Source organism: Leucoraja erinacea, chromosome 28 (assembly GCF_028641065.1).
Source record: "Leucoraja erinacea ecotype New England chromosome 28, Leri_hhj_1, whole genome shotgun sequence".
Taxonomy (NCBI): Eukaryota; Metazoa; Chordata; class Chondrichthyes; order Rajiformes; family Rajidae; genus Leucoraja; species Leucoraja erinaceus.
Window position 1 is genome coordinate 13,203,751 of NC_073404.1, and position 22,555 is coordinate 13,226,305.

At 52.4% G+C, this 22,555-nt stretch overlaps 2 protein-coding genes across 2 annotated transcripts in view; one reads left to right on the top strand and one right to left on the bottom strand.

Moving 5' to 3' along the window:
• The first annotated feature begins 2,152 nt into the window (after window positions 1-2,152).
• unc119a (unc-119 homolog a (C. elegans)) lies at window positions 2,153-12,745 on the top strand. The gene is made up of 5 exons (XM_055657766.1): window positions 2,153-2,628; window positions 8,579-8,692; window positions 9,947-10,049; window positions 11,093-11,265; window positions 12,285-12,745. The coding sequence occupies exons 1-5, from the start codon at window positions 2,457-2,459 to the stop codon at window positions 12,395-12,397; spliced, it is 675 nt and encodes a 224-aa protein (XP_055513741.1). The 5' UTR covers window positions 2,153-2,456; the 3' UTR covers window positions 12,398-12,745.
• A 2,550-nt stretch (window positions 12,746-15,295) lies between these two features.
• The window catches only part of LOC129710628 (forkhead box protein N1-like), a 30,383-nt gene continuing 23,123 nt past the window's right edge, over window positions 15,296-22,555 (bottom strand). The window contains exons 7-9 of the mRNA XM_055657767.1: window positions 21,366-21,573; window positions 18,304-18,756; window positions 15,296-15,693 (exon numbers count right to left, since the gene is read on the bottom strand). Of these exons, the coding sequence (XP_055513742.1) occupies window positions 15,458-15,693; window positions 18,304-18,756; window positions 21,366-21,573 (897 nt within the window). The 3' untranslated portion in view covers window positions 15,296-15,457. The remainder of the gene's footprint in view (window positions 15,694-18,303; window positions 18,757-21,365; window positions 21,574-22,555) is intronic.

Sequence of the window (22,555 nt, forward strand, 5' to 3'; positions counted from 1 at the left end):
ATTTTACCTCGCACTAATCCCAGCTGCAAACAGTGGTCGCTGAGAACACAAAAGATGCAATAGACTGCAGAGGCTGGAATCCTGAGCAAAACACACAAGTGCTGGTTGATCTCAGCGAGTCGGGCAGCATCTGCGGAGGGAAATGGACAGGTTACATTTCGGGTCTGGACCCTTCTTCAGTCCCTTGACTGGGCAATAGGACAGTGAGTGACTCGTGTATCTGAGAGATGGGGCATGTTCATATCCTGCTAAACCTCTCCGATCAATGTACATGTCCAAGAGATTTGTAAATGCTGCCTCAGCAACCCGCAGCTCATTCCATACACCCACCACCCTCTGGGTGATAAAATTGCCCCCCAGGTTCCTATTTTAACCCTATGTCCTCTGGTTCTTGACTCCCCGACCCAGTACATTTATCCTTCCCCTTCATGATTTTAACCATGATTTTAATCATGATAAGACCATCTCTCAGCCTCCTGCATTTCAATGAGATATTTATAGTCCCAGTCTGCCCAACCTCTCCCTGTGGTCCAGGGCCACAACTCCTGGCAACCTCTCTGCACTCTTTCCAGCTTAACAACATCCTTCCTATCTACATCTACAATATATGTCCAATACCACGGTGACCACCATTGAACACAATACTCCAATTGTGGCCTCACCAGCGCTTTGTACAGCTGTAACACAAGATAATATTTCAACTTCTGTACTCAATACTCTGACTGACGAAGACCAATGTGCTGAAAACCTTCTTAACCGCCCCATCTACCCACTTTCAAGGAACTATGTACTGCAGTTGGATCTCTTTGCTCTTCAACACTACCCCGGAGCCCTGCCATTTTCTGTGAAGGTCCTGCCCTGGTTAGACTTCCCAAATGCAACATTTATCTGCATTAAACTTAGTGTAGTGTCTAGTCCACTTAGGCTGAGAGTAGATTTTGTTAGAAGTTATGTCACATAAGGTAGACGAAATGTTTAAGAAGGAACTGCAGATGCTGGAAAATGGAAGGTAGACAAAAATGCAGGGAAAAAATCAGCGGATGAGGCAGCATCTATGGAGCGAAGTCGAGACTCGAAACGTCGCCTATTTCCTTCGCTCCATAGATGCTGCCTCACCCGCTGAGATTCTCCAGCATTTTTGTCTACCTTCACGTAAGTAAGGTGATCTTTGGATACAATAGTTATCAGGATTTCAGGGTAACATCTTGACTGGAACCCAGATTCTAATGACAAGGCAGCGTTTCCTAAACTGCACTGGAGTTTAACACTAACCCTGCCGTGGGTCATTCATGTTCCAGTGGAGATCCAGACCAGCCTGGTCAAAGAGACGGGGACTCAGGAGCACCGTAAAGGAAGAAACAAGCGAGAGGGGGTGGAAAGGTTGAGGGAGTCAATCCCAAAGCGGAGGGCCATGGTAGTGCTAATCAAAGATCTTGTATCTTATCAAAGATCTCCGCTATAGGATCTTTGGTGCTAATCCCTGGCCATGCCACCGGAACTGGGGAGCACGGAGATACAGTGATTATATTGTTACCTGCACCGAGATTAATTGGAAACTGTTTTCAGGCAAATGGCTGGGCAAGAGGTGGTTGTAATCGTGGTGTGAATTTTAATGACTTCCTTCGTCCATGTATATTCTATTTTTTTCTTCCGAATTTGCAGCTTACTGTTAATGAGATGATTGAGACAGGCCATTCATCCCACCGAATCCGTGCTAACCCGTTGCACCGATCCCACATTTATCCCATTTAATTATCCGCACATTCCCATCGATGCGGGCAGATTGTGCCAGTCAAATGTGGGCATGGATCAAGGGGCTAGATCCTACACCTGCACCCACAGCACCGGGCACCCTGCACCCACAGCACCCTACACGCTGGAACCGTCCGCTCCCCCGGTCCCGCCAAGCCCTATTTGTGAATGAAGCGGCTGCCCGCGGGCTGCACCATCCTGGCCCAGCTCGGGGTTTGTGGGAGTGGGGCCAAAAAGAGGGGAAAAAGACTGCGGCGCCTTATCGGCGGGGAGCCGGCAATTGCGACCCCCTCCTCCCTCGCCCAGTGTACGAGAACCGAGCGGCGGCAGCTTGAATGGATATTTTTTTGGGGAGGGAGGAGGGTGGTATTGACATGGAAAGGTGCGTGACTCCCCCTCCCCCCTGCAGTGTTGCGCTCCGCGCTGGATACATTCAGCCGCTCCGGAGAGAAGCGGCGGCGGCGCCGGCACCGGGACAGGGGGAGCGGAGGAGCCCGCACCGGGTGGAGCGGGGCCGGGAGCGAAGGAGCAGAGACTGGAACCGGGGGAGCCGGGAGCGGTGTTGAGGACGGAGGGAGAACTGCGAGAAGCAGCGAAGCCTGGGCTGAAGGAGCGGGTCCCGGGCAGCGGAGCCCGGAGCTGAAGAGCTCGGAGTCCGGAGCGAAGGCAGCGGCTGAGGCTGTGCTCCGGACCGGCTCTCGGACATGAGTTTCTCGGGCACCAGGACCCTGAGCAGCGCCGCCCAGAAAGCCGAGGCGGTCGTGATGAAGGTGAAGTCGGCGCCGGAGGGGGTGTGGGCGACCACCGAGGAGGAGCTGCTGAAGAAGGAGAGCGTGACCCCGGACGACGTGCTGGGGCTACAGAGAATCACCCAGGGTGAGGAGTGCGGGCCGGGGACTGGCCCCCGGGACACAGGGCGAACGGGGGCCGTCACTCGGTGGGGAGACCAGGGTTAGTCCAACCGTGCTGGGCACGGGCTCGGGCTCAAGCGGGTCAGCTCAGGGCGGCACTGGTGGGACGAGGCTAAGGAACAGCTCGAAAGAACCAGGTGTAAGATTCTGAAGGGTTGTAGGGCAAAAAAATAATAATACTAAAGCACAGACGCCCCCTGACTGAATAACACTGAGGTACAGTACTGGTGGGGACATGTCTGTCACTGTATAACACTGGGGTACAGTATAGTCATGGAATCATACCATGTGGATTCAGGCCCTTTGGCCCTACTAGTCCATGCCAACCAAGAAGTCCTACAGTAATCTCGCCACCTTTGGCCCATTTCCCTCTAAACCTTCACAAGTTATAGGGGTAGAATTAGGTCATTTGGCCAATCGAGTCTACTCCACCATTCAATCATGGCTGATCTCTGCCTCCTAATCCCATTTTACTGCCTTCTCCCCATAAGGCTTGACGCCCGTTGTAATCAGGAATGTGTCTATCTCTTCCTATCCATGTACTTGTCCAAAATGTTTTTTTAAATGTTGTTGTTGCACCTGCCTCAACTACTTCCTCTGGCAGCTGAATCCATATCCCACCACCCTCTGTGTGGAGAAAATTGCCCCTCAGGTTCCTATTAAATGTTTCCCTTCTAACTTTAAACCTCTGTTTTCTGGTTCTTCATTCCTCTACCCTGTGTAGAAGACAATGCGTTCACCCTTTCTATTGCCCTCATGATCTTATACACCTCTATAAGATCACCCCCCAGCCTTGTGCGCTCGAAGGGATAAAGTCCAAGTCTGCCCATTCTCTCCCCATAGCTCAGGCTCTTGTGTTACCTTGCAACATCCTCGTAAATCTTCTCTGCACTTTTCCCAGCTTAATGCCATCCTTGCTATAGCAGTGTGACCAAAACTGAACACAATACTCCACATGTGGCCCCACCAATATATTGTACAACTGCAACATAACTGCCCACTCCTATACTCGACTAACGAAAGCCAATGCACCGAAAGCTGCCTTAAGTTTGAGGCGACATTCAGGGAGTCATGTACCTGTACTCTTAGATCTCACTGCTCTACAACACTCACCAGAGCCCTGCCATCTATTCTGAAAGTCCTGCCCTGCTTTGACTTACCAAGATCCAACACCTTGCACTTATCTGCACTAAACTCTATTTGCTATTCCTCAGCCCATTTGGCCAGCAGTTCACTGTATAACACTGGAATACAGTACTGGTGGGGATGGGTCTGTCTCTATAACACTGGGGTACAGTTCTGGTGGGGACAGGTCTGTACCGGTGGATTACAAAATCAATAAGCACAATACTCATACAAGTAAACCTGTAGTTAATTATTGTAACCAATTATTACAGAATAATGAAAGGCATAGATAGAGAGGATGTGGAAAGGATGTTTCCACTGGTGGGAGAGTCTAGGACCAGAGGTCATGACCTCAGAATTAAAGGGCACTCTTTTAGAAAGGAGGTGAGTAAGAATTTCTTTAGTCTGAGGGTAGTTAATCTGTGGAACTCATTGCCACAGAGGGCTGTGGAGGCCAAGTCAGTGGATATTTTTAAGGCAGAGATAGACAAATTCTTGATTAGAATGGGTGTCAAGGGTTAGGGGCAGAATGGGATTAGGAGGCAGAGTAGACTTGATGGGCTGAATGGCCTAATTTTACTCCTATAACATGTCAAAGGGAGCCTATAGGTCACAGTTGAGGTAAGTGTTGTGTCATGTTGGAGAGTCTGATGTTAATTAACGGAGGGGTCCCATGGCACACAACTTGGGATAACAGAAGGCATGGAGTTACCGGAATCACCACTGCTGGTGGTGACCCTAGGAAGCTCCATCTTCATCCCAATGGTAGTGGTGTTCTATGAGCAACCAGGTAATGGAGTAATCTGATTTTACCAAAAAAGGTTTTGTTTTAGCAATACAGCGTGGAAACAGGCCCTTTGACCCACGAGTCTACGTCACTCAGGGATCACCCATACACTAGTTCTGTGCTACACTCCAGGGATAACTCACAGAAGCCAGTTACCCAACAAACCTGCACATCTTTGGAACATGGGGTGGAAATCAGATCACCAAGAGAAAACTCACAGTCACAGGCGAGCGTGCAAACTCTGTGGAGAAAGCACCCGTGGTCAGGATCAAACCTGGGGCTGTGGCGCTGTAAGGCAGCAACTCTACCACTGAAGGAGTTTGGATTTCCACTAGCCTGCACTGCCCTCTCTGAGCCAGCATCACTTGGGCATTCCTGCCTTGCATGATCTCTGCCCTTTCACAAACATTCCCTTTTCCTCTCCACTTCTCCCTCTTCCGGGCAACTGAAAAAGTAATCAGTTTCTAATTTGTCCTGAACCTGGTGACAGCTTGTTGATATGAGATGTTGGTTATGATTCCACCTGCGCAGAGGCTGCCTGACCTGCTGAGTGTTCGTGGCTTTATTTTGGATTTCTAGCATCTGCAGTATTTTGCGGTTGGGTCCCTCTGGTTGTGCCTCTGCCTCAGTGGAAGTGGAACCACTGAATGGAGGCCTTCACTGCTCGGGCAAACGCAGGCTCCTTGTGTCAGGATTGGTGCAGGAGCTGCTTTTCCAAGTGTGGCCACTGGAATACTAATGCTCATCGACCTCCCAACTACACAAGGCAGACTGTGTTTATAGAGACAAGAGACTGTAAATGCTGGAAAGTAGTGAGTAAAACAAAAAACATGCCAGACGACACTGTTCTTCATTGTGGGGGAACAGTGTCGCAGCGGGTAGAGCTGCTTCCCCACTGCACCAGAGACCTGCATTTGATCCTGATCTCGAGGGCTGTCTGTACGGAGTTTGCATGTTTTCCCTGTGACTGGTGCTCCAGTTTTCTCCCACATCCCAATGATGTGTGGATTTGTAGGTTAATTGGCCTCTGTAAATTGCCCCTAATGTGGATGGGAAAGTGGGATAACATGGAACTAGTGTGTGAATCGGTGATTAATGGTTGGCATAGATTTGGTAGCTGAAGATCTATTTACATGTTGTGTCTATAAACTCAGCAGGTCAGGCAGCATCTGTGGAGGGAAAGGGATAGATAGCATGTATTTTGGGTCAGGACCTTTCTTCAGAATGTATTTACATCGTGACTGGAGTGCACTAATCACTGGTGTCTGGTTTGGTAAACTAAACGTTAGCATGCCAGAGCATAGTCTTTGTGATTTCAGTGGTGTCAGAAGGGAAGGGGTTAACAGCAGGGCCAATACCGGCGTGGTTTTTGTAATGGGTTGTGAAGGGAGGGGATCTCCCCCTAGCCGAGGGCGGAGGAAGCCCCCTCCTCGTGGGGGGGGGGGGGGGGGGGGGGGGGGGGGGGGGGGGGGGGGGGGGATGGAAGAAGCCCGCACAAGTCCCCGGCTGGTAGTTGAATCAGTGGTCAATCAGACGCAGGGAGTGGGCAGGCACAGGGGAGAGAGGCTGGGTGAAGCTGTGTGTAGTCAAGGGTTATTAATATCCAGTGCTTATCTGTGAGATTAGGCTGCACTCGACTGTTGCAGCAAGGCCGGGCGGGCAGTGAGAGTGATGCCTTGTGCCCTGCTACCACTCTAATCTGGCTGATCGACATTCTGCAGCTCTCCCACCGCTGGTTGTGAATGCTGCCTGCCAGATTTCTGCTGAAGAAAAACCTACCTGTTTGTAACTCAAAGACTCGGGGTGCAAACCTGTCTGCACCCCCTCTCTGCTGCTGTCACATCAGCACTCAGAGGGGTGAAATGGGAACTCTGCCCACAAGCAGTAGTCGAACCAAGACCAGCATCCTCCTGCTCAAAGCCTTAACTCACTTGGAAGTGTCTAGTGACAAGACCCTTCCTAGCAAAGATGCTATAGGATCTTTGCTTCCTAGTATTGATGTACAGAGGGAACTTGGGGTCCAATTCTGCAGCTCACAGAAAGTGGCAACACAAGTGGTAGAGGAGGTGTATGGCATGCTTGGATTATTTGCAGCATTGAGTAATAATGCCCCTGTCCCACTTAGGAAACCTGAACGGAAACCTCTGGAGACTTTGCCCCCCACCCAAGGTTTCCGTGCGGTTCCCGGAGGTTGCAGGTGGTTGCCGGAGTTGGAAGCAGGTAGGGAGACTGACAAAAACCTCCGGGAACTGCACGGAAACTTTGGGTGGGGCGCAAAGTCTCCAGAGGTTTCCGTTCAGGTTTCCTAGGTGGGACAGGGGCAAAGGGTCAGTAAGTCATGTTGCATGTCTACAAGACTTCTGGCTACGCTGTATTTGGAGTATTGTTGGCAGTTCTGGTCACCCCATCACAGGAAGGTTAGGGGCTTTGGAAAGGGTGCAGAGGAGATTTACCAGAATTCTGCCTGGATTAAGGAGTATTAGGTATAAGGAGAGGTTAGGCAAACGTGGATTGTTTTCTCTGGGGCATCAGAGGCTGAGGGGAGACCTGGTAGAAGTTTGTAAAATGATGGGAGACCCAGAGAGGTGGACAGTCGGAATCTTTTCCCCTGGATGGAAATCTCACAGATAAGCACTGGCTATTAATAACCCTTGACTACACAAAGACTAGACGGCACAGCTTTACGGCGAGTGGGACAAAGTTTAAAAGAGATGTAAGGGGCAGTTTATTTTGCACAGTGGGTGACTGGAACATACTGCCAAGATGGTGGTGGAGGCCATTAGATAGGCACATGGATAAGCAGGTAATGGAGGGATATGGATCTCATGCAGGCAGAGGGGATTAGTTTAACTTGGTATATTGTCCACATGGGTAATGTGGGCCAAAGGGTCTGTTCCTGTGCTGTACTGTTCTATATTGCATCATGTTCAGCATGGACTTTGTGGGCAAAATGGCCTGTTCATCAGTTCTATGCTTTAACCGCTATTCCTGCCTGTAGTCCCACACGGGAGTTGTGCTGTGCATGATGAGACCCCCCCCCCCCCCTCCCCCCTTACCCTCGCTGTGCCTCTGGCATTGCAGTGACCAGACCAGTCTGGGCACCTTGTCCAGTGGCTGCTGTGCAATCCTGACCTGGGTGCTGCCTGTGTGGAGCCTGCATGTTCTCCCTGTTTCTCCAGGGTGCTCCAGAGTCATCTCGCATCCTTAAGACGTGTGGGGTGGTAGGTTAATCAGCTGCTGTGATGACCCTCCCCCTCCCCCCCGTGTAGGTGAGTGGTAGAGTCGAGGTTACGGGAATGTGGGAAGAATAGAATTAGATTAATGTCCACGGTTGGTTGATGGTTGGCACAGATACGATGGGCCGAAGGGGCTGTTTTGTTGGTGTATTTGTGAGCAGAGGCTGAGGGATTGGGGAGATCCTGTGCAGGGATTAGTGTCAGAGGTGGGAGGTCATTGGGCTGGGAGGGGGAGGGGGAGTCCCAGAGTCGCAATCAGGAGGTCCCAGGTTTCGAGGTCGGGGATGGGGGTCAGAGGTGGGGGGATCCCAGGGTCAGAGGTGGGGGTGGGGTCAGGGGTGGGGGTCCCTGGGCCTGGGTTAGGGGTGGGGGAACCCAGGGTCAGAGGTGGGGGTCAATCCCAGGGTCAGGGTCGGGGGGGGCTCCCAGGGTCGATGTCAGGAGTCCCAGGGTTGGGGTCAGGGGTGGGAAGGGGAGTCTTAGGTTCAGGGACAGGGGTCAGGAGAGGGTGGGTCCTAGGGTCAGGGTCAGGGGTGGGTGGTTCCAGGGTTGGGGGGAGGTCCCAGAGTCAGTATCAGGGGGGGGGGGGGGGGGGGGGGGGTCTTGTGCAGGGGTCAATGGTGTATGTGGAAGGTCTTGGGGCAGGAGCTGATGTCCGTGGGTGCAGGGTTGGGGCGAGGTCCTGGGACTCTGAGGCTGGGTATCTGCATTGATGTTGATGTTTGGCCTCCAGCGATGATTGACGCCCGTCTCTCCCCGCCCCCCAGGGTACCTGTGCGCCCCTGAGGACAACGTCTACAACATTGACTTCACGAGGTTCAAGATCCGGGACATGGAGTCGGGGGCCGTGCTGTTTGAGATCACCAAGCCCCCCGCGGCGGGTGAGTCATGGCCGTGCTCCGTGATGAACGTCCCCCCACACTGGCACTGACCGCACTGCCGGGGACCCTCCCCGAGGATGGGCACAGCTGGGTGGGCCGAGGAGTGGGCGGGATAGTGGGCCAAAGGGCAGAGTGGGTTGCTGCCCCTTACAGGGCCAGTCTCTGAGTACTTTCCCTTCGACACGTCGACCCTTTTGAGTTCCCACCTCCCCGGAGCCTGTCTCCAGCTGCTCCAATTCACCAATATCACGGAACTGTGACACCCCTGGACACCAGTGAGCACAGGACTCGACCCCCACCCCCGCTGTGGCACTGAGAGCCTGCGCTCCTCGATGTACACCTCTGGCCAGCTGCTCCAACCCAGTTCCAACATTTGTCCGATGATCGGGACACTGCCCAGGGAAGTCCTGTTCAAAAACAGCAGGATAATCCCAGCCATCAATGTGGGGGGGCGGTGGGGGGGGGGGGGGGGGGGGGGGCTCACCAGCGATCGGCCGTTTCGAGTTCCACCGGGACCCTCGGCTCCAGACCTCACCACAATTGTGGGGGCGATGGCCCAGTGTGGGACCGGGGAGCCCGGGTAAACTGGTCAGTGGGCACCGGGGTCAGATGATGGTCGGAGTCACTCGCCCCAGCCCCAGGCCATCAGTGTGGGAGTTGCTCAGGGCAGGGTCCTGGACCCAGCCACCTTCTGCTGCTCCATCAGTGACCGTCCCTCCATCCGAAGGTCAGGGGTGGGCATGGCCACTAGTGGCATAGGGTTCATCTCTAATCACATCCCCTCAGTGGGTGAAGCTGCCCGTTGCCTGAAGGCAGCAAGACCCGGGCAACGTCCAGGCACCGGCTGGTACATGAAAGGCACCATCTGTGCCACGTCAGTCCCAGTGAACAACCCTCTCCATCCAACACCTACCCTCGCATCCGGTGGCTTTCCCATCGTGGCATGGAAATACCTCCATTCCTTCATCCTCACTAGGAGTCTCTCCCCCACATGCCCACCTGCTCACGGGTATCAAGGGGAGGGCAATAACTGCTCACCTTGCCCTTGATGCCAGGTAAATAAATAAAAGACCCAGAGCACAAGCAACCCGTTGGATCGCTCGGGATCACCCCAGGACCTGAACTCCCCCCACCCCAGCCTGCATGGTGCTCTCCCTAGGGTGGAGGAGATGATCTGACCCCCCCCACCCCGCCTCCCCCCGGCTGTGCTCCCGATCCCGGCGTTCCCGCTAACTGGTCTCCATGTTGTTGCAGAGCGGGATCAGTGTGACCGCAAGGAGACCGATGCCAATGCCGGACGGTTCGTGCGCTACCAGTTCACGCCCGCCTTCCTGCGTCTGCGTCAGGTCGGCGCCACGTGAGTCCCCCTGACCCACCCCGGGGAGAGAGGGGGAACGGGACCCCCGCAGAATCACTCACTCCTTCCTCCACTTCTCTGTAGGGGTTTCCCCTGGGGTGGGGGTCTCTGGGCCGAGAGGGGGTTGGGGGTGGGGTGGGTGAGTGTGGGTGGGGGGGGGGTACTTTGGGGGGGGGTCTCTCTGGCCAAAGAGAGGGGTGAGTGTAGTTTGGGGTGGGGAGTGGTCTCTTTGCCAGGTAGCGGGTGGGCCCTGGGCCGGGTGTGGGAGGGGGTTTCTGGGCCTGTTCTGGGTGGGTGTTACTCGGGGTGGGGGTTTTCAAGACCAGGTGGGGGGTGGGAGGGGGGGTCTCTGGGCCGGATGGAGGGTGGTGTCTGGGTCGAGTGTGTGTGGGGGGGTCTGTGGGTTAGGTGGGGAGTGGGAGCGAGGGAAGGGGGTGTATGTCGAGGGAGAACAGAGAAGGTTCACCAGACTGATTCCAGGGATGGCAGGACTTTCATATGAAAAAAAGACTGGATAGACTCGGCTTGTACTCGCTAGAATTTAGAAGATTGAGGGGGGATCTTATAGAAACTTACAAAATTCTTAAGGGGTGGGACAGGCTAGATGCAGGAAGATTATTCCCAATGTTGGGGAAGTCCAGAACTAAGGGTCACAGTTTAAGGATAAGAGGGAAGTCTTTTAGGACCGAGATGAGAAAATCATTTTTTACACAGAGAGTGGTGAATCTGTGGAATTCTCTGCCGCAGAAGGTAGTTGAGGCCAGTTCATTGGCTATATTTAAGAGGGAGTTATATGCGGCCCTTGTGGCTAAAGGGATCAGGGGGTATGGAGAGAAGGCAGGGATGGGATACTGAGTTGGATGATCAGCCATGATCATATCGAATGGCGGTGCAGGCTCGAAGGGCCGAATGGCCTACTCCTGCACCTATTTTCTATGTTTCTATGTATCTATGTAGGCCAGGGTGGGGGTGGTGGTGGGGATGGTGGTGCTGACCCCATGATAATGTGCCCAGTCATGGTCATTTCCCCTTCTCCCCGACAGGGTGGAGTTCACTGTGGGTGACAAACCCATCAACAATTTCCGGATGATCGAGAGGCACTACTTCCGGGAGCAGCTGCTCAAGAGCTTTGACTTTGAGTTTGGTTTCTGCATCCCCGGCAGCAAGAACACCTGCGAGCACATCTACGACTTTCCCCAGTTGTCCGAGGAGCTGAGTGAGTATGTTCATGCCGGCCCCCTCCCCCCCCTCACCCTCACCCTCACCCTCACCCTCACCACCACCCCTCGTCCTGCCGGCCCCTCCGGCTGGGACAGCAGCAGTGAGAGGCCGTTCGGCCCCTCTCCTGCCCTACCATCACCGAGTTGAGCTCAGTCTGTGTTTTCACCCCCTTTGATGATCCTCTTGCCCCGCCGCTCAGCTCAGGTCCACGGACTGACCGCAGCCTCTCCGTCAGCAGTTCCCGCAATATCCTGAAATCTCCGATGTTCCTGAACCTCAGCATAGAGTCCGAGCAGTACAGCACACCGTAAGGCCCTTCGGCCCAACTGGTCCGTGCTGCCCAGGATGCCTGTCTAGACCAAATCCCATTTCCCTTTGTTGCATGTTCATCAAGCATAGGAGCAAATATTAGGCCATTCGGCCCATCGATCCACTCCCCTATTCAATTATGGCCGTTCTATCTTTCCCTCTCAATCCCATTCTCTGCCTTCTCCCCGTAACCTTTGACACCTTTATTAATCGACCTATCAGCCTCCGCTTTAAAAATATCCATTGACTTGGCCTCCACAGCCATCTGTGGCAATGGATTCCACAAATTCACCAGCCTGTGGCTAAAGAAATTCCTCCTCATCTCCTTTCTAAAGGCAAAGCCATAACCCTCAAAAACCTGTGCTGTACGATTATCTTAACCTGCATGTAGTTTGAGCAACTGCCTCCGTCATTTCCTCTGGCGACTCGTTCCATATACCCGCCCCCCTCTGTGTGAAAGAGTTGCCCCTTAAGTTTCACAGGTGTTGGTGCTGCAGCTGTACACAGCTGGATCAGCGGGGGCATGGGGTAAAGATGCCGAGGGTAGACGTGCAGGGGAGGCCATCTCTAGGGGTATTTAACCAGCTTGTCTGCAGAGGGCACAGCAGGGACTCGATGGGCCGATTGGCCTCCTGTGCCCCGCGCGCGGGTTGCCTGCTGCTGGTCCAAGGCACGCTCTAACTGCACTCCTCCCTCGTGCCCCAGTCCAGGAGATGTCCGCCCGGCCCTACCACACCCGCTCCGATAGCTTCTACTTTGTGGACAACAAGCTGGTGATGCACAACAAGGCCGACTACGCCTACGGGAGCGGCCCCTGAGCCCCCCGGACCCCGGACCCCTGGAGCCACGACGTCGCCAGGACCTCTCCTCAGCACTCTCGGAACACACCCCCTCCCCCTCATCCCGGGCTGTCTCCCCAGGGGATTATTCCCGTGGCACCCAGGGGTGCTGCCTGTCTACTGGGGACCGGTAACTGGGTGATGTACTGGTAGTGTAGGGTGGTTACTTGTGGACCCGAGTCTGTGCTCTTCTCCCCCCCACCCCTCCCCCAGGGGGATGGATCCCAGACAAGGCACCTCGCACATGGTCAGGGCCACCCATGGGTGCTGCTCCCACCCATTGACTGCCCGGCAGAGGGTGTGCAGGATCCCACGGTCCTGGTGGGGGTGTGGTGGGGGTGTGGGCACCTCGCAGTGTGAGTCAGGGCCGGGCGATGCTGCACCCTCTCCTCCCTCCTGCCTAGGGGCAGCAGCCCAGTGGGAGGTGAGGGGAGGGAGTGGCGGCTGGACACAAACATGCTGCTGCCCTATGCCCACCCCACCCACCCACCCACCTATCACTCTGCGGTGGGCATAGTGGAGCAGCTTGTTTGTGGCTGGTGCTTTGTAGGGGATGTGTGTTTCGCTGCTGCCCCGGCCCTCATCCCAACCCCCCCCCCCCCCCCCCGGCATCGTTGCCCACTGCCCCACCCTCCCCACAGTTGCCCGGACATCGCGGGCAGCGATTCCCCCTCTATGGGTTCATCTTTCATCATCCATTGGGACCACTCGTCTTCTGACACACTTGCCCCTCCCCCTCACACGGACATATCTGCCCCCCTCCCACACGCACACACACGTGGTCCCCTCCATCCCTCGCACACAAGTGGGGTAGGCGGGTGGGTTGCAGTTGTGACCCTGGGCTCAGTGAATGAATTGGCAGTGGGACGGCATTCATTCTCACCAGAGCCTGGGTCCTCACACACGCACACCCCCTCGCGCCACACACGCGCGCACACGCACACACACACACACACACACACACACACAAACACACACTCTCTCCCCCTCACACACGCACACCCTTGTCTCTCTGCCTGAGGCCAGTGACGTCCCTGGTTCCCAGAGTCTGTTGGGGATGGAGATTATACCCAGGAGGGCATCCTTGGTCCATGGGGGTGGGCAGTGCCATGAGGGGTGGGGTAAGAGTGGAGATGCACATCAGCTGGGGATGTTAAGAATGGGCGGTGGTGCTGAGAGAATGAGGGGGGGGGGGGTGAGGAGGGAGGAGGGGTGGGAAGAGGGTAAAATGAGAGAGGGGATGGGGTGATGGGCTGTGGGAGGTGAGGGTGGGAATGGGGTGGGAGTTGTCGGGTGAGAGAAAGGGTGGAGGGTGTGTGGAGGGGCATGGAGAGAGGGGGTGTGTTGAAAGAGGGTGGTAATGAGAGAGGATGGGTTGGGAGATGTGGGATGAGAGAAGGGGTGTGGGTGTGGAAGGGGTGTGGGTGTGGAAGGGGTGGGGGTGAGTGAAGTGATGGGGGTGAGTGAAGTTGTGTGTGCTTGTCATTGATGTTGGGGCCACTGTAATCACCAGTGTCCCCCTCACCTCTGTCACAAACAGTTCCTGTTGTGGGTGTGGACATAGACATAGTTGATTGTGAGTTATAAATAAAGACAGTGCACGCTGTTACAATTGAGCCTGAGGTCCACTCCCTCCTCCACTGTCGCTGCCCGATCTGCTGAATGTTTCCAGAGGCAGCAGACTAGAACACAGTGGCCACTTCAAACCGTTTAATATAAAATATGTACAGGTTTCCGTCAGTAAAAGGCACGTAATTTGAAACAGTTCTGCATTTATCGGCGCCCCCGTGGTGGGTGGGTTCAGCGATGCTGTTCCCCACGAGACTGGTCTCCCGTTGGACCGAGGGACAGATGTGGTGAACAGTCACACTAGTACACGCGTGCCACATAGTCAGACACTGACACCCTCTCACACTGACTCTAGAAAAAGCCTCTGGTCTGTTTGCCTTCACTAGTTGGGGCACCGATAACAATCAGGAAGTCGTGTTGCAGCTTTGTGGGTCTTTGGTTGTGGAATATTGTGTGTGGTACTGGTTACCCCATTACAGGAAGGATGTGGAGGCTTTGGAGAGGGTGCGGAAGTGATTTACCGGAATGATGCCTGGAATGCAGGGTATTAACTATACGGAAAGGTTGGACAATCCTGTATTGTTTTCCCCGGAGCGTCGGAGGTTGAGCGGTGACCTGATGAAAGTATATAAAATAAAGATTGGGTAGACTGTCCAAACCTTTTTCCCCCAACGTAGAAATATTAAAGACCAAATGCATAAGTTTAAGATTCGAGGGGAAGAGATTAAAGGGGATGTTTTTGTTTACACAGAGAGGTGGGTGTCTAGAACAAATTGCGTGGCAATGGAAGGAGATACAATGGTGGCATTTACCAGGCACATGGATATACAGGGAGTGGAGGGATATGGATTACGTGTAGGCAGAAGAGATTAGCTTAGTGTTTGAATTAATTGTCATTGCCTCTGAAATTTGTGGCCGATGATGTTATTTCGGAGGGAGCCCACCACTTCACCAATGTGGAGCGTGGAACACCAGGGAGCTTATGGCCTGCTCTTTGGCAGCAGTTGTGCCCGGGGAAGGAGTCTTTCATCCAGACATCCTTCCCAGAGGTATCTCACAAACAAAAGTATCAACGCCTTTGATTTGCTGTAAGTAACGTCATTCTCCTGCACCGCCATTGGCTGTGTCCAAACCATGTTCAGCACCGTGATTGGCCGTGTGTCCATGTCTTGTGTTGTATCGAAGCATTGTCCTGCACTGTGATTGGCTGAATATGTGTGTGTGTCCAGCACCTCTCCATGGGAGCAGCTTCAGTGGGTTTTGGCAAAGTGGTGGTTATCCAATCTGGGACAGGCACAAGAAGCTGGAGTGACTCAGTGGGTCAGGCAGCATCTGTGGAGAGAAGGAATGGGTGACATTTTGGCTGGAGACCCCATACCGCTGGGTTGCAAGCTGTCCAAGCGAAATGTGAGGCACTTGAGGTGTGTTGTTTCTCAGCAGTTGTTGGGCTGCAATCCCTGGCTGATTACATCAGTGTGTGGGGCTGGTGCCTCCTTCCATGGGGCAGGGCCTGGAGCCTGGACTGCCCCCACACATCTCCAGCAGCCCAGGCTCAGCCAGGCTGCCCTCCGAGCTCCAGGCCTGGCTCAGCCCGGTCACCTCTGCCCAGCAGAATGGAACCAGCGAGGTGCTTTGTGGTGACATCACCATGGAGACCAGCGGGTCGAGGGTTAAACTCTCATCATTCAGCACTTCCCACAAGTTACCTGTCAGTGGGGGAGGGGGGGGGGGACAGAGATTAAATCAGCAAAATCAGTGGCACACTGGGAGGTCAAATCCACAAATTCTAATGTTGCAAAGGATTCAAATTAATATTAGTAAAGAATCAACAGCAACTTAAAGACAGACAAGGAGCCCGATCTGTGTCAACTGGTGACAACTGAGATGCTAGAAATCTGAATGAAAAGCAGAACATGTTGGAAACCCCCAGCAGGTCGGGCAGCATGTGTGGAAAGGAAAACAGTTCACAACTGTTTTACACCGGGACCTTTCATCTGTCCAGTCGGGGCAAATTGAACAATGCTCTGATTGGAATGATCTTTTGAGGTCAAATTATCTGCACGCATCAATTAATACTGCTAGCCCCGATCTTCAATGCATTGATATCATGTGTGAACTCTGCTTTTTAATATCAAAATCCAAAGGATGTAACTACTGTTTGTGCACCTAGTTCTTCGATAATTAGTCAACATTCCTAAAGTGACTGTGATAGTTTATGAATTGTATTTTTTCAAGTTCTGTTTGATTCACCTGTTGATGAGAGTTGTCTGCTAACCAGCGCACCAACGTGCTGGAGAGTTGAAGTGAAATGTTTAGGTGCTTGATAAAGTTGTCTACTGTTTATTGGTTTGTCGGGATACGGGCATTGCCAGTGAAGCCAATGTCCTCACTGCCTCTCAGACAGAGGTCGTCTGCTGCTTTCCAATGCCCTGGTGCACTGAGAAGCTGCAGGTCGGCACGAAGGAAGACATCTCAGGGGGGGGGGGGGGGGGACCTCTTGTCTTCAGAGCACATGTGATGTACATAGAGGGCCCGGGAAAATAGGGCTACAGGAGGGAGGGAGGGATGTATGTTTCAATGAGGTCTCCTCCCAGTTGTCTAAACTCTAGGCAATAAACCTCCACTCTGCTCAATCTCCTCGAAGATCTCCCCACCTTCCATGGAGGCAGTCTGATGAAGCTTCACTACACTCACTCTGTGGCAACTCTACCCTTTCTTAAGTAAGGAGACCGATAGCACAGTAGCTAAGTGTGGCCTCTCTAAGGCCCTGTACAATTCTGATAAGATTTTCTCATCCTGTAATCAAACTCCCTCATAATAAAGGTTATCGTACCATTTGCCTTTTGACTGCTGGTTATGTGGCTGCTTGTTGTCCTGTATAGTGGCACCCAGGCCCCCGCCAACATCAAGTGCACTATAGTGGGTGTTGGCCATCCCAGTTGGCAATACCGTGTTCCACCTGCTCTGACCTCACTCAGCTTCTCCATATCCCCTTCAAGTCTCTTCACTTCCTCCTCTCCCCCACACAAACCCACAATTGTTGTCAGTAAAGCTCGAAATAAGCCATATGGTCTCTCAGCCAACTCGTTGATCTTCTAGGTTGTGAGTGGCTGGGGTCTGAGCAGCGACCCCTGTGATGGGCCACTGGTCACAGTCTGACAGCCTAGGAAGCAACCGCTACTCCCACTCTATGCTTTCTGTCCGATAACCGATTCTTAATCTATGTTGATACATTACCACCAACTCCATGAGCCCAAAGTAGACAAAAAGTGCTGGAGTAACTCTGTGGGTCAGGCAGCATCTCTGGAGCAAATTAATAGGTAGCCCTTCATCAGACACAGTTGGGAGAGGGAAAGTAGAGGTTTGGAAAAAGTACAGAACAAATCAGAACTGGCCCTGGTGACCAAGGAAAGGTGGAGCCCACAATGGTCCATTGTTGGCTGTGGAAGAGGTGATAATGAGGGGCAACAGTGAAACTAGCAAGGCAACAAGGGTGGGGGAGGGACGGAGAGAAAGGGAATACAGGGGTTAATTGAAATGAGAGAAATCAATATTCATACCGCTGGGTTGTAAGCTGCCCAAGCAAAATCTGTATGTCAAGATCCCACTGCACATCAATGCTGTTGAGGGTCTTGCCATTAACTGTAAAATCTCCCCTTGCATTCAACCTCCTAACATAGAAACATAGAAAATAGGTGCAGGAGGAGGCCATTCGGCCCTTCGAGCCAGCACCGCCATTCATTGTGATCATGGCTGATCATCCCCTATCAATAACCCGTGCCTGCCTTCTCCTCATATCCCTTGACTCCACTCCTCGAGTGCAACACCTCACATTTACTTGCATTAAACTTCATCTGCCATTTTTCCCACCAGTCTCAGCAACTGGTCTACACGCCACTATATCTTCTGGCAGCCTTCCTCACTGCACTCCTCCCATTTTGGCATTGTCAGCAACCTTATTCATTGGAGTTATTCATATACGAGCTTGAATCCCAATGATGAAGAGCAAGAGCTCGCTTGTATACCAGGGCGAATGAGATTCACGTTGAGATAAACATTGGATAACAACAAAGGGCAGGACCTGAACTCAACACCTGGTGTGTGTATGTGTACGTGCGTATATGTGTATGTGTGTGTGTGTGCGCTTGTATGTGTGTGCATGTAAATGTGTGTGTATATGTGCGTGTGCATACAATCATCAACTGAAGCATCAGAGGAAGGCTGTCCTCAGCTTGAAACTGTTAACCCACAGTGACCACATTTGAACCCAAGCTTTTTTCATCCAGGAGTGTGATCAGCCTGAGACTGGGGTTTACCTTGAAGTTCGAAGTCCATGAGACTGGGATTAAGGGCGTCGATGTCCGTGCTGGGATCTCCCTCCACGAGGATGTCCCGTGCATCCTTGGCTGCCAGCTGCTGGCTGTGCAGTTGGCTGCTGCTGTGAGCAATGCTGTGGGTCGCCAGGCTCTGACCTGACCGGCATGGTTCCAGCACGCCCTCGTCTGGGGCTCTGCTCTGCCCAGGCCGATGAGGTTGAGGCAGGGATCTGCGTTTGGAGAGGTCCAGGCGGGCGTTTGCCCGAACTCTGCCCCGGCCGTGTCGGTGAAGTCGAGGGTGGGCCGGTGGGCACTGAGACTGAACCTGGCCCAGATACTGGGAGTAGGGAGTGTCCCAGGAACACAACCCGGCTTCAAGGTGTACGGGAGGTGGCACCATCACTGGAGACCTGCTATTATCAGGCTTTGTTCCAATTAATCTATCCAGTTGATCTGTTAAAAAAACAGTTGAATATAATGATATTATCATACACAGAAATATTCTACAGGAATCCTCACCCCCACTCACCCCCACTGGTCACTCTGACTTCTCCCGTAGATTTCAATGAACATAGATTGAACAGCACAGCACAGGAACAGGCCCAATGACTGAGTCAAACGTGATGATTGGATCAACTAATCTCCTCTGCCCGTGTGCACGTGACCCAATATCTCTCTAGTCCCTGCATATCTGTGAGCAAGATTATTAAAAAATGAAGCGGATAAAGCAGGCTTTATTTCTAGAGGAATGGAATTTGAAAAGTAGGTAACTAATGTTGAACTTTGAATAAACCACACTTGGAGCATGTAAAATTTGTGGTGGGATCAACAGACTGGATCCAGGGAGGGTGTTCCTGCTGACTGAGGAGTCCAGAGGAGCTGCAGGAGATAGGGGTGGTCATAGATATCTGTATTTACAATGAAGAAGGACATGGAAGCTGGGAATTCACGGAAGGGAATGGAGATGTCCCGAAACATCAATATTACAAAAGAGGAGGTGTCGGCACTCTTGTGGCACTTGATGGTGGATGAATCCCCAAACCTGACGATGGGAAATATGGGTATAATAATCCCCATCTTCAGGGGTGTTGGAAGAGATTTTTGTATCTCTCTTCGCTGTGGGTGGGGTAACTGAAGACTGGAGGGTGGCTAGCCGCCAAGATGCTCTTTGTTTGAGAAGGCAAGGATGCACCAACAAACCTCAGGTTGGTGAGCCTAACATCAGTGGCGGGAAGGTTACGAGAGGGGATTCTGAGGAACAGGATCTACCTGCATTTGGAAAGGCAAGGACTGATGAGGGATAGTCAGCATGGCTTTGTGCGTGGGAAATCATGCCTCAATGATTTGAGAGAGTCTTTTGAACAAGCGACCAACAGGATTGACAAGGGCAGGGTGGTAGATGTTGATTACATGGCCTTTCGCCAGGCAGCTCTGGAAAATTGAGCTCTCATGGGATCCAGGATGAGCTAGCTATTTGGATATAAAATTGATTTGATGGAAGGAATCGGAGGGTGGTAGTGTAGGGATGTTTTTCATACTGGAGGCCAGCGACCAGTGGTTAATCAAAGCTAGATCTGTTGTTTGTCAATATTAATGATTTGTATGAGAATTGAGGTGACATAATTAGTAATGTTATGGTTGACTTAAAAATTGGTGTTGAGGTGGAACAGCGAGGAAGGTTATAACAGCATCTAGACCGAATGGAAAAACGAAGAGCAAATCAGACAAGCACAAAGTGAGGCATTTGAGAAGTTAATCCAGGCGAGGGTAAACATAGTGAGTAGCAGAGGACTGGAGAATGTTGGAGGCCAGAGAGGCCTGGAGATACAAGCATTCCCTGAAAGTGGTGGCATGTGCAGACAGGGTGGCAAAGGTGGCATTTGGCACAATTGCCTTCACCGGAGAAGGCATTGAGTCTACAATACAATACCGTTTATTTGTCATCTGAACCTCACATGAAGTTCAAACAAAATTTGGTTTCCGCAGTCATACAAGAAAAGAACCAAGACGCACACCAACACAATCCACATAAACATCCATCACAGTGAATCTGCTCCTCACTGTGATGGAAGGCAAAGTCTTGTCTCTCCCCTAAGAGTTATGATGTCATGTTACAACGTACAAGACACTGGAGAGATCACACTTGGAGTATTGTGTGCCGTCTGGTCACTAAGATGCAGGAAGGCAGAATTCTCAGATTTTATCCTTTAAAGCCACACGTTAATTAGAGAAATTAGCAATTTAATTTCTGTGCCGGAGGTGATAGTGGAGGCAGACACAATTATGATTACAGGAATAGAGGGATACAGATCAGGTGTAGGCAGAGGCGATTAGTTTAACTTGGCAGCATGGTCACACAGATGTTGTCGGCCGAATGGCCTATTCTATGAACAAAACTACCCACCCGCCCATCCCTTGGGCACATCCTGCCCATTTGTCTGTGGTTCCCACATCAGTGCTCTTGAATAGTCAGGGTGTGTGTCAGGGGTTATGGGGAGAAGGCAGGAGAATGGGGTTGAGAGGGAAAGATAGATCAGCCATGATTGAATGGCGGAGTAGACTTGATGGTCCAAATGGCCTAATTCTGCTCCTATAATTTTTTTTGTAGTTTTAGTTTTAGAGATACAGCATGGAGGCAGGCCCTTGGCCCACCGAGTCTGCATCAACCAGCGATCCCCACACACTTACACTATCCTACACACGCAAATAGGGACAAATTACAATGATACCAAGCCAATTCACCTACAAACCTACACAACTTTGGAGTGTGGGAGGAAACCGGAGATCGCGGAGAAAACCCACCAGGTCATGGGGAGAAAGTACAAACTCCATACAGACAAGCACTGGTAGTGAGGATCAAACCTGGGTCCCTGGCTCTGTAAGGCAACAACTCTATCGCTGAGCCACTGTGCCACCCTCTAATAATAACGTGAACTTATCAGCAGCCTTGGAGCCCATGGACTGGAGTTGGAGCAGGTCACCTTCGACCTGAAGGACTTCCTGAGGAGATGGAGCCCAGCAGCAACACTGGCGAGGCTGCCAACCGTGGGCTCCCCACTCACCTGGCTTGGCCATGCTCTTCCTGACTGCTGCGGGGTCTTTCCTCCTCCACTTCTGCAGCTCCTCCTGCATCTTCTGCACCTTGCTGGGGTTGAGGGCCCACAAACAGCCCTTCCTCGAGTTGCCCCCAAACTTGTTCTCCACTTTCTCAAAGCACTTGTTCAGGGAGAGGTTGTGTCGCACGGAGTTCTTCCAGCCGTCCGGTGCGGTCTGCAACAACGAGGGCACACACCGTGGTCTTTACTTCACCAGGCTCTGCATATCCCCCGAGCCATTGTCGGCAGAACCCGGGGCTCAAAGTGATGGTCAGTAATAGACAATAGGTGCAGGAGTAGGCCATTCAGCCCCTCGAGCCAGCACCGCCATTCAATGTGATCATGGCTGATCATCCACAATCAGTATCCCGTTCCTGCCTTCTCCCCTGACTCTGCTATCTTTAAGAGCTCTGTCTAGCTCTCACTTGAAAGCATCCAGAGAACCAGCCTCCACCGCCCTCTGAGGCAGAGAATTCCACAGACTCAGGCAGCATGACTGCCGGCCAACAAGTCCTCAGTCACCACCTCCACACTGCCTTCATCTAGTCTGGGTGAGGGCTGGCTCTGTATTTTGGCACTGATGCCATGTCATGAAAATGAGGGCCAGTGATGGAGATTTTAGTTTGATTGATACAGCATGGAAGCAGGACCTTCAGCCCACCCAGTCCATGCTGATCATCCATTCACATTAGTTCCATGTTATCCCGCTTTATCATCCACTCCCAACACACACGGGGCAATTTGTAGAGGCCAATTAACCTGCAACCCCCCCACATTTTGGGCCGTGGTTGATGGGCTGTGGGTTAATGCTGGTAGTCAGGCTTGGAGATGGGCTCCCATTAAGATAGATGGTCTTATTATTCATAGATAGATGGTCTTATACATTCCTTTCTGGGGATCTGGGTGTTGCTGGCAGTCATTGGCCTAGTGAAGATGGGCGTGAGTTGCCCATGGAACCGCTGCAGTGTTTCTGATGAAGATCTCCCACACCAAGGTGGGAATGCAGATCGGGATTTACACCCAGTGACTATGATATACGACCAGCGATAAACTTCAACATAGGACCGTGAGTGACTCGAGGGAGAATGTGCTGGGTGGTCAAGGAGACAAACAGCGCAGTAACCGACCCTTCCACCCACTGTGTCTGGGTTTGTTTT